Raw genomic sequence first — 12,594 nt, 5'->3', positions numbered from 1 at the left:
ACTAGCTTAGCGCCCCCTGTTTGGCACACATAGACTGCATGGTCTGCACAGAATTTTTGTTTTGTTTTTATTTAATCGAATTTTTATGTTCACAAACTGCAACCATCATCTAAACTTCTCACGCTAATTAGGGCCTCATAAACATGGTCGTCTGACCACAAAGCGATTCTGGTAGTTCGAGTCCAAAGTTTTTTGTTAATCATGCCTTTTTCGTTCTTCTTGAAATATGTCCACAGACACTTTCATCCCATAACAAATATTTCCCTTTATGTAAACAAGGAGTGAAATAGAAAATTCCGTAGATTCAGCTTTAATACTTCTGTAATGCACCGGAATAAGTTTTTATAAATGTTCGTCCTTTTTTTCACCCCCTAAGGGGTTAAATTTCCAAAAGAACTGAAATACATACTTTTTAGGGATTGAGAAGTCAGATACCAATTTTCATAGACATAGCTTTAAAAATATTTTAGCATTTCTTTAGTAATGATTTCCAAAAAACTTTCACGCACTATTTTTCCTCCTCCGTGGCTGAATCTCCAAAAATTATGAAATACACATTTTTTTATTTCAGGCTGAGAGACCAAATATCAATTTTCAAAGTTATAACTTCAAAATTGCCTCAATAGCGACATAGTTTTGAAAAGTCCCTCATCCCCTATATTACCCCCTTAGGAATGAAATTTCAGAGAGTACCTCCCTAAACAATGTCTACAGTATACGATCCATATCCTCTGCAAATTTCAAATTTCTATTTTTAGCGGTTTGGTGGTGATCGCTCAGTGAATGAATGAGTTATTTGGGAGACTGCCCTTTCACACAGTAATAAACTGGACAAAGTGCACGAACAGATTCCTGACAGGAAATGAAGCAAAAAGGTGCAATGAACACATTTCTGGAAATGGATGGTGTTCATCCAATGAGAACAAATCTTCCCAGAACACAGTACAGATCTGTACCGCATCCACATCACAACACATGTTCCAAGTGGCATCCATGGGATGCAATGTACGGATTCGCACGTCGCGTCATTGATCGGAACACTCTGCTTTTCAGAGGTAAAAATCCAGGGGATTTAAGTCCACTGATCTAGTAGGCCAAGCTACAGGGCTCCACATCCTGTCCAACGTCTGGGGGAGACGATGTTGAGGTGTCAGCAATCTGTGATGCAGAAGTGGTCTGGTGCTCTGTCATGTGGAAACCACATAAACTGTGGTATCGTCAAGCAGCCCAGGGAGAGTATTCACAGGAAGTTCAGGTATGTTGCTCAGTCGAGCCGTAGTGGAATAATGCCCAGTCGAAGCGTGTGGTCGCCAGGAATCCCTGACCACATGCTCATGAGACCCCCCTCAACCATTCTCCGAGGCTTATTTGTAGCCCACAGATGGCGATTATGTGGATTGACTATGATCGTTATGGTATAGAGAACTTATAACAGAAATCCCATAACTGTGACGGACTGGAGCAAAAACCATCGACAAAATCCTTCCCTTAGAGGGAAATCCGCTGCTGATAATTCTTGCACTCGTTGCAGGTGATAGGGGTAGCAGCGGTTGTCACACAGGGTACACATAATCGCAGTTTGGCTTAAACCAAATTGGCAAACCACATGCCTGGAGCTTGTCTAGTGCTCGTCTCAATACCCTGTGGAACCCGGTCCTCCAAATCTGATGTATGTGCAGTCTGCCGCCTCCCTGCACGTTCGTGTGTCTGAAAGCACCAGCGACCACACAAATGCCCAAAAAGGGCTTGAAATGTTGTGTGATGTGGTTGGTGTCTGTGTGAGGATACTTGTTTTGGTATAGCCGTGCTCCCTCTCTAGCGTTTCCATTTACGTCGCCGAACGCAAGCACCATCTCAGTTTGTTCCCGACGTGAACACCGGACCATTCTGCTGCTTACAGCACCCTGCGTCAGTCACACGGTCTGTAACGCGCAAGGAACATACGGCGCGGGCTCAGAGGAACTTTCAATCGTCAACTCCATCTACCATGGCAACGATGCATTCCCGATGCATTCCCAGACACATCTTCATAGGACCTTTTTTGCTCCATTCCTAGCCAGGAGTCCGTCACTGCAGTTTTTCGGTTTTATTAATGCTGACCTCGAATAGAGATGAAGAGGCTTGCACAGGACAGAGTAGTGTGAAGAGCTGCATCAGAACAGCCTTTGGGGTGAACAGCGACGTAGTGGAGTGTGCTGCTCACCGTGTCCGTCTGGCTGTCCTGCACCTCCAGGTGGATGGTGACCTGCCCGTCCACGTCCAGCGCCTGGAAGTCCCCCTCTGGCTGGAAGTAGGGCGCCAGCTCCAGCTCGTAGTGGTAGGGCACAGCCTCCAGCGGCAGTCGCGCCACCGTCGTCTCCTGGCCGGGCGGCCCGTGGTCCTGCCCCCATGACGACGACGTCGACGCCGCCACAAGCAGCACCAGCAGGCGGCGGGCGTACATCCTGCAGGCAGGAGAATAGCGCAGCACTGCTCAGCTGCGAAACTACACGGCTCACCTCGCTAAAAAGTTCAGCTCCCAGCAACAATGGCACAAATGAATCCAAAGTTTAAAGTGTGCAAAACATAGAACAGAGAGTAAGTATAAGATTGTTGTATCAGTTCGTATAGGTTTCCCATCAGTTCAGTAAACACAACAGATACACATAGCAGAGACGTAAGTCATTAGTAATATATTCTCGTTCAGTATTTACAACAATTGGCCAATCCTGGATTGCCGGAAATGTTCCGAGTTCCCCACTTGGTACTCCATTTTCCAGCCTCCACTGCTCCACTCACTATCGCCAACTGACAACATTGCGATATGTAAATTCAAACAGCAACAATAAACCTACAAATGAAAAATAGCAATCTATATAAACCCATAGGAACTGGAATACCAACACGCAAAACAAAAACCCTACCAACCAATCCACCAACAACTAAAATCAAACCAGGCAATTTCAACCTTCAAGAGAATTGAAAACTTCAAATCTGAAGTCAGACTGCGACGCCGACGTTAAGATCGCAATATCAGCGTGTGAGTTCGAATGAGGAAAAATGGTTGGTTTACCATTCCATTACATTCGCGGTTGTGCAGAGTACACAGTGACTAGTGTTTCGTGCTCTTTCCTTCTTTCTATACAGTTTCGTTCACTCTTGCTTCCGTTCAGTATCCTCAGTTTACATTACTCCCCCAAATTTAGTTTCGCCCCTCCTCGCGAAGATTCGTTTCGTTTCGCAGTTTCCGCCCATTTCGTTTCGTATGTTCAGCTTCGTTCCGTAATTTCCAGCAAGGACTTGTTTTTTACCGTTTAAAATTCTTCTTCTTCATACAGTGACGAGAAGAATCACTACACCAACAACTAGCTGTCCAACATAAATGAAACTTGTGAAACGTCCCCTTTCAACAATTATACATGACTGTGCTTAAACTGACACACAATGTTTTTAGCGCAACGCAATCTGACTTTCAAAAAATCCCTACGAAAGAATGGGCCCTGACTAACATTAACCTATACCTTTCACAAATCACTTACCTCACAAAAATCTTCGCTACTCAAGCTACTGCAATACAGCGAGCGCCACTACTGCCAGCTAAATAAAAGATTCAAACTATGGAAGGCACTAACTACTGATAGGGATAGTTAGCAAATGAAAGATATTAGTAGAGAACAAACAATGTATTTACCTTGATATCATCATATATAAATATAGCAGTTCATGACAAATTACAAATCTCCGCCCTCTCTCTCCCCACATCCACCACTGCTGGCGGCTCACCTCCAACTGCGCAACGCTACGCGCTGTTCACATCCAACTGCCCAACACTACAATGGCGAGTATTACAACAATGCAAAGCAGCCACAGACTGCACACAGCACAGCCAGTGATTTTCATACAGAGAGCGCTACTTGGCGGCGGCGTTACCAATATAAGAACCTAAACAGCGTACTTACATAAAGAAAACATAAACAGCCTACTTACACTTGGTAGGCGTGTTTCTACATCTGACAGACGATGCCTACTAATATTTCGCGCCAGTCGCATAAGACTGGCGCTAGTGGCGCCACTACGACGATGCGAAACATAGTGCTTTAAATACACGCTGCTCCGGTTTTGTGCGCTAATTACATTTGAGATTGGGCGGCAAAGACGGTATTATCAAGACCTCATTGAGTTTGAACGAGCTCATCTAATAACGCTACGAGCAATTCGATGTTCCTTCTGCGATATTGCGGAAGGAACTGGAAGGAATGTAGCCACTTTAAATGACGGCTGGCAGCAGTCATCAAGGGAATGTACAGTCGCAAAAAGACCGGGCTCCGAACGGCCACGTGGTACTACCGGGAGGAAACACCACTGTGTTCGGCATATGGATCTGGCGCATCGTACTGCATCTGCAGGAGCAATTTCAGCAGCAGTTGCCACCACAGTGACACAACGAACTGTTACGAATTGGTTACTTCAAGGACAGCTCCGAGCCAAACGCCCTTTAAGAGTGCATTCCACTGACCCCAAACAACCGCCATGTGCTACTTCAGTGGTGACAAGCGAGAGCTCATTGGGGAGCAGGGTGGAGGACTGTTGTGTTTTCTGATGAAAGCTGGTTCTGCCTCGGTGCCAATGATGGCGTCTGTTGACGGCCTGCAGCAAATAAGTCTGCGTGCTGGGCGTACTGGACCTATATCTGGAGTTATGGTCTGGGGTGGGATTTTGTATGACAGCAGAAGCGTTCCCGTGGTTATCCCACATACCGTGACTGCGAAGTTGTATGTCAGTCTGGTGATTCGACCTGTTGTGCTGCCATTCATGAACAGCATCCTAGAGGGTTTTTTCCAACTGGGTAACACTCGCCCACATACCGCTACTGTAACCTAACACGCTCCACAGAGTGTCTGCATGTTGCGTTGGCCTGCCCGATCTCCAGATCGGTCTCCAATCGAATACATGTGAAACATTATCGTTCGACAACTCTAACGTCATCCACAAACAGCATCAAATTGTCACTTTGCTCAGTGACCAAGAGGATCAAGCTTGGACCTCCAACCCACAAACATAACATCCGGCACCTGTACAACACAGTGCATGCACGTTTGCCTTCAACAGTCTGGCAAGTCAGACTAGTTATTAACGTACAAGCTTGTCACATTTTTAGTGGCTTCACCTGTGATATTGCAATGTTAATCACTTAAATATGTTATCTAGACGAATGTATGCCCGAAATTTCATTATTGTATTGTATTGTATTGTATGTTAACCGGGGTCTACAAACGACAGAGAGGCTCCGTCCTCACTGCAGCCGCAGTGGTCCACAACCCGACGATGACTACCGCAGTTCACTTCACACTTCACCCCCCCTCCCCCCCCCCCGCCACCCCACAACGAACCGCTCTTCAGGGTTATTGTGTGGTTCGGTCCCAGGTGGACCCCCCCCCCCTCTCCCCCCAGGGAATGTCTCACACCAGACGAGTGTTACCCCTATGTTTGCGTGGTAGAGTAATGGTGGTGTATGTGTACGTGGAGAACTTGCTTGCACAGCAGTCACCGACATGGTGTAGCTGATGCGGGATAAGGGGAACCAGCCCGCATTCGCCGAGGCAGATGGAAAACGGCCTAAAAGCCATCCACAGCCTGGTCGGGTCACAGGACCTCGACACATGTCCGCCGGGCGGATTCGTGCCGGGGTCCAGGCGCTCCTTCCCAATCCAGAAAGCCGTGCGTTAGACCGCACGGCTAACCGGGAGGGCTACTCTACATTAATTCTTGGTGTTGCGGTTTCCTTTTCATCAGTGTATATGCTGTGACTGTTCTTTCAGACACATCGCGGAAGATCAGTTATCAATGGCGATGTACACCTAGCTCGATCTCTTACCAGAATCGGTGAGATGACGCCAGCGATGAGGCTAATGACGAGGGCACCACACGGGTAGTGTGTGGCATAAGGTGAGAATTTGCGTCCGACGGGAGGGGTGCTAGGATGCGATTGTGGCGACCGCTGTGTCCACATGGGATAGTAGTCAGCATATCTGCTCAGTAAGGTGGAGAACCGGGTTCGAGTTCCAGTCCGCCACAAATTTTCCACTTGCCCCATCGATATACATCAATGCCCACTAGCAGCTGATGTCTTTGTACCTTTATTCTTTTTCCCTATCGATTCACTTAGCTTCGTTGATTTTTGTTGTTATGTGCTTCTATTACGTGAGACCAGCGAACTAAAGATGACGTTGCGCAGTTATCTGGTAAAAGACCACACAATGTGACCAGGACTCGGGAAGGTATTATCCAGAGACAAAGTATTGATCCAATGAGGGAATTTTTAGCTTGCCCTTTTTCCTTTTGTGAGTTGTATGTGGAGACGTTGCAGCTTATGTAAAGGTAAAAAACCGAATCGTTATACGCTAACAATTTCTTCGCTCTTCACTTTTTTCCTTGCCTTGTCCCGTATCTTCAAAGGGTCGGCGAGTTAACTCCTGAATCTGACAACGTTAGTGGTAGAGGTTGGCCAGCTGCCTTCCTGTCGCCCCTCTCTCCCTCCCCCCCCCCCTCCTCCACCTGTCTACGTCAACTGCTATCCACGTCCAAGTGACCGAATATTTTCTAAATGTCTGCTAGTAGTGTAAATGGCGCGGAACGTGGGAATCGCAACTCTTTTCACCTGGTGGGATGTGGAGAACCGGACTGTGTGACTGGTCCCGGCGGAGGTTCGAGTCCTCCCTCGGGCATGGGTGTGTGTGTTTGTCCTTAGGATAATTTAGGTTAAGTAGTGTGTAAGCTTAGGGGCTGATGACCTTAGCAGTTAAGTCCCATAAGATTTCACATTCATTTTTTTTCTTTTTTTTTTGTGGAGAGCCGCCTAAAAACCACGTACAGTCCGGCCGCCACGCCGACCCTCGTTTTTAATCCGCCGGGTGGAATCGCTCCGCGGCCGGTGCACCTCGCTGAATCCCAATACGCCGTGCGAACGCGTGCGAAAGTCCGTGCCAATTATTAATTTCTTCACGCAAGTACAAAATTTAAAAACGTAAACGAAGTATACCCAAAAGAAATAAAACAATACCCAAAAATACGTTCCTTACGCTCAACACAGTGATTGTATGGTTCTGAAGTGTACTTAAAACCGTTCCATTAGGAACAAACATAGTTCCAAATACAAACGCACTTCACGCAGGCAACAAGACGAAACCACCTGACCAATTCGATAGTAATCTATCAGTGAACATGTGTCGAACGACACATATGTAGCAAATTAAAAAATAAAGATAACAAGTAGATGTAGATTGAGATGACAAAAGTCACGGAATACCTCCGAGTATCGAGTTGGACCTCCTTTTGGCCGCCATAGTGCAGCACTCCGACGTAGCACGGACTCTACAAGTCGTTGCAAGTCCTCTGCAGAAACACTGAGCCGTGCTGCGCCTACATCGGTCCATAATTTGAAAATGTTTCGTGTTCAGCATTTCCTGCACGAGTTGTCCCATAAGTCTTCGGTAGGATTCGTGCCGAGCGATCTGGGAGGCCAAATCACTCGCTCTAATTGTCCGTATGTTCTTCAAACCGATCACAAACAGCGAGTCGAGCAGCGGAGTGGGTGTGTGCGCGTGCGTGCGTGAAATGACAGCTCCGCCAGTGCACTCCCCCTTTTATGCGTTGCGCACGGAATACTATCGCCATCTGTACATGTGCGTATCACTGTCTCACTTCAGCGGAAGGTACTTTAAAAACCACTGTGATAGGGCGAAAATCCTCGTTTTAACTCAGACACAATAGGGCAAATGGTTTCAGATACGTTTGTTTTTAATTACTTTCAACGAAATCGTTATATTTTTCCGTTTCATGTTTTAGTAAAATAACAAGAGCCATGAATCATTGTGAAATACACGTAAAAACAGCAGAATCAAACTCATTCCATGACTTAAGCTACAACTTATGCACGAATAAATACTTTTGAACATACGTGTATTTGCTGCTCACTCCGCTGAAAGCAAGAGAATATATTTTATGCACAAGAAGCATATATTTCTGTTATTGCCGTAGGCACTCCCACCATGAACCATGGACCTTGTCGTTGGTGGGGAGGCTTGCGTGCCTCAGCCATACAGATGGCCGTACCGTAGGTGCAACCACAACGGAGGGGTATCTGTTGAGAGGCCAGACAAACGTGTGGTTTCTGAAGAGGGGCAGCAGCCTTTTTAGTAGTTGCAGGGGCAACAGTCTGGATGATTGACTGATCTGGCTTTTTAACACTAACCAAAACCGCCTTGCTGTGCTGGTACTGCGAACGGCTGAAGGCAAGGGGAAACTACAGCCGTAATTTTTCCCCATGGCATGCAGCTTTACTGTATGGTTAAATGATGATGGCGTCCTCTTGAGTAAAATATTCCGGAGGTAAAATAGTCCCCCATTCGGATCCCCGGGGGGGACTACTCAAGAGGACGTCATTATCAGGAAAAAGAAAACTGGGAATTAGTGAAGTTCGGTAGCAGGTGGAACAAGACTTTTGGTCTGGTGAATACAGGGTGATAAATACAAAATCATATAGAGGTAATCCAGAAGTAGCTTTAATAATGAATTGCGGGTAGACTACCACAAACAGCATAGTGAACGCATTATTGTGGCCAAGATAGACACGAAGCCAACGCCTACTACAGTAATATACAGCAAACTAGCTCTGCAGATGACGAAAAAATTGATGAAATGTATGATGAGATAAAATAATTATTCAGGTAGTGAAGGGAGACGAAAATGGGTGACTGAAACTCGAGAGTAGGAAAAGGGAGAGAAGGAAACATAGTAGGAGAATATGGATTGGGGGGAAAAAATGAAAGAGGAAGCCGCCTCGTAGAATTTTGCACAGAGTATAACTTAATCATAGCTAACACTTGGTTCAAGAATCGTAAAAGAAGGCTGTATACATAGAAGAATCCTGGAGATACTAGAAGGTATCAGATAGATTATATAATGGTAAAACAGGGATTTGGGGACCAGGTATTAAATTCTAAGACATTTCCAGGGGCAGATGTGGACTCTGACCACAATCTATTGGTAATGAACTGTAGATTAAAACTGAAGAAACTGCAAAAAGGTGGGAATTTAAGGAGATGGGACGTGGATAAACTGACTAAACCAGAGCTTGTAGAGAGTTTCAGGGAGTGTGTAAGGGAACAACTGGCAGGAATGGGGGGAAGAAATACAGTAGAAGAAGAATGGATAGCCCTGAGGGATTAAATAGTGAAGGCAGCAGAGGATCAAGTAGGTAAAAAGACGAGGGCTAGTAGAAATCCTTGGGTAACAGAAGAAATATTGAATTGATGAAAGGAGAAAATATAAAAATGCAGTAAATGAAGCAGGCAAAAAGGAATACAAACGTCTCAAAAATGAGATCGACAGGAAGTGCAAAATGGCTAAGCAGGGATGGCTAGAGGACAAATGTAAGGATGTAGAGGCTTATCTCACTAGCGGTAAGATAGATACTGCCTACAGTAAAATTAAAGATACCTTTGGAGAAAAGAGAACCACTTGTATGAATATCAAGAGCTCAGATGGAAACCCAGTTCTAAGCAAAGAAGGGAAAGCAGAAAGGTGGAAGGAGTATATACAGGGTGTATACAAGGGCAATGTACCTGAGGACAATATTATTGAAATGGAAGAGGATGTAGATGAAGATGAAATTGGAGATATATTACTGCGTGAAGAGTTTGACAGAGCACTGAAAGACCTGAGTCGAAACAAGGCCCCGGGAGTAGACAACATTCCTTTAGAACTACTGACGGCCTTGGGAGAGCCACTCTTGACAAAACTCTACCATCTGGTGAGCAAGATGTATGAGACAGGCGAAATACCCTCAGACTTCAAGAAGAATATAATAATTCCAATCACAAAGAAAGCAGACGTTGATAGATGTGAAAATTACCGAACTATCAGTTTAATAAGTCACAGCTGCAAAATACTAACGCGAATTCTTTACAGACGAATGGAAAAACTGGTAGAAGCCGACCTCGGAGAGTATCAGTTTGAATTCCGTAGAAATAATGGAACACGTGAGGCAATACTGACTCCAAGACTTATCTTAGAAGAAAGATTAAGGAAAGGCATACCTACATTTCTAGCATTTTTAAACTTAGAGAAAGCTTTTGACTATGTTGACTGGAATACTCTCTTTCAAATTCTGAAGGTGACAGGGCTAAAATACAGGGAGCGACAGGCTATTTACAATTTGTACAGAAACCAGATGGCAGTTATAAGAGTCAAGGGGCATGAAAGGGAAGCAGTGGTTGGGAAGTGAGTGAGACAGGGTTGTAGCCTCTCCCCGATGTTATTCAATCTGTATATTGAGAAAGCAGCAAAGGAAAAACAGAAAAAATTGGAGTAGGTATTAAAATCCATGGAGAAGAAATAAAAACTTTGAGGTTCGCCGATGACATTGTAATTCTGTCAGAGACAGCAAAATACTTCGAAGAGCAGTTGAACGAAATGGACAGTGTCTGGAAAAAGAGGATGTAAGAGGAACATCAACAAAAGCAAAAGGAGGATAATGTAGTCGAATTATGTCGGGTGATGCTGAGGGAATTAGATTAGGAAATGAGACACTTGAAGTAGTAAAGGAGTTTTGCTATTTGGGGAGCAAAATAACGGATGATGGTCGAAGTAGAGAGGATATAAAATGTAGACAGGCAATGGCAAGGAAAGCGTTTTTGAAGAAGAGAAATTTGTTAACATCGAGTATAGATTTAAGTGCCAGGAAGTCGTTTCTGAAAGTACTTGTATGGAGTGTAGCCATGTATGGAAGTGAAACATGGACGATAAATCGTTTGGACAAGAAGAGAATAGAAGCTTTCGAAATGTGGTGCTACAGAAGAATGCTGAAGATTAGATGGGTAGTTCACATAACTAATGAGGAGGTACTGAATAGAATTGGGGAGAAGAGGAGTTTGTGGCACAACTTAACTAGAAGAAGGGATCAGTTGGTAGGACATGTTCTGAGGCATCAAGGGATCACCAATTTGGTATTGGAGGGCAGTGTGGAGGGTAAAAATCGTACAGGGAGACCAAGAGATGAATACACTATGCAGATTCAGAAGGATGTAGGTTGCAGTAAGTACTGGGAGATGAAGAAGCTTGCACAGGATAGAGTAGCATGGAGAGCTGCATCAAACCTGTTTCAGGACTGAAGATCACAACAACAACAACAACAACAACAACCGTAGGCACTTCCCCTGATACTTAAAATGGCCTCCTGATTCACCCATTCTTACACTTCACTTGACTTTCTAATAAACGAATATTTTTTGAATGTAATTACTTTTTCTTGAAAAATTAGTAACAGTAGTGGAACTGGTTTCCTCTGTGTCGAGAGACAGTTTCATTTCTCTTAACGATTTGTTATCACGTCTGTTTGGTTTTCCCTTAAGCCAGGGGTCTCCAAACTACGGCCAGCGGGCGGCAACCGGCCCGCGAGAGCCGGCAAACCGGCCTGCGTTAGCTGGCCGGACATCCCCGGTATCCGGCCAGCCAAATATTAGAGGTGGTACTGCCAACAATTGAGTTTCGAGGCCTATCGCGACCAATACACCGCGACATTGGCTCTACTACTCGCTACAAGACTACATAACTAAACTTATTGTTGCGCCGTTTGAAATAACAATGCGTTGACATACTCTACCTCTGTTACGTCTTGCAGTAATGGTGATGCTAACAATTATTTTGAGATTTCGTTAACTTTGTGTGGTGGCACCGCCAGACACCACACTTGCTAGGTGGTAGCCTTTAAATCGGCCGCGGTCCATTAGTATACGCCGGACCCGCGTGTCGCCACTGTCAGTAATTGCAGACCGAGCGCCACCACACGGCAGGTCTAGAGAGACTTACTAGCACTCGCCCCAGTTGTACAGCCGACTTTGCTAGCGAAGCTACACTGACCGATACGCTCTCATTTGCCGAGACGATAGTTAGCATAGCCTTCAGCTACGTCATTTGCTACGACCTAGCAAGGCGCCATAATCCTTTGCTATATATATTGTGGTTATAACATGTACCGTCAAGAGAGATGTTCTACAATTGCGGATTAAAGTTAAGTATTACATCATCTACGTACTTTATTTGCAATTCTCAAGATATTGTCCTGTTCCAGACCTCACGCCAGTCAGCGTGTAATGAAACGCGTGCATTTCGGCCTCCTCTAGAAACACAGTGTTGGCTCTTCTGCCAACACTACACTTTGCAGGACGCTTTCGTGAAGAATGTGCAGTGACACACTTTTTTGTCGGTGAAATTCGCCAGCATAAAATACGCCAGAATTTCGGTCAGGCACGTCCGCCAATCAAAATTATCTAATTAAATAAAAATCGTAGTTCGTTTCTGTGCTAGCTATTCCCACAGCCTTAGATTTTTGTGATTTCATCTTTCCTTTAGCCTTACATTACGGTGATCGTGGAGTGCTAGGGTGCTTTAATCCCACTAGGTAGATGTTGGCCCTTATGACTTAGTGGAGGAGTCAAGGTGGCTCGCGGACTAAAAAGTTTGGAGACCCCTGCTGTGGTGTCACCGCCAGACACCACACTTGCTAGGTGGTAGCCTTTAAATCGGCCGCGCTCCGTAGTATACGTCGTACCCGCA

At 45.2% G+C, this 12,594-nt stretch overlaps 1 protein-coding gene across 1 annotated transcript in view; it reads right to left on the bottom strand.

Moving 5' to 3' along the window:
* Positions 1–12,594, bottom strand: part of LOC124805407 (aminopeptidase N-like) — a 521,668-nt gene that overhangs the window by 323,776 nt on the left and 185,298 nt on the right. The window contains exon 2 of the mRNA XM_047265968.1: positions 2,204–2,444. Within this exon, the coding sequence (XP_047121924.1) occupies positions 2,204–2,443 (240 nt within the window). The 5' untranslated portion in view covers position 2,444. The remainder of the gene's footprint in view (positions 1–2,203; positions 2,445–12,594) is intronic.

Source organism: Schistocerca piceifrons, chromosome 7 (genome assembly GCF_021461385.2).
Source record: "Schistocerca piceifrons isolate TAMUIC-IGC-003096 chromosome 7, iqSchPice1.1, whole genome shotgun sequence".
Taxonomy (NCBI): Eukaryota; Metazoa; Arthropoda; class Insecta; order Orthoptera; family Acrididae; genus Schistocerca; species Schistocerca piceifrons.
Note: the sequence above shows the minus strand (reverse complement) of the source record. Positions and strands in the feature narration are given on the sequence as shown.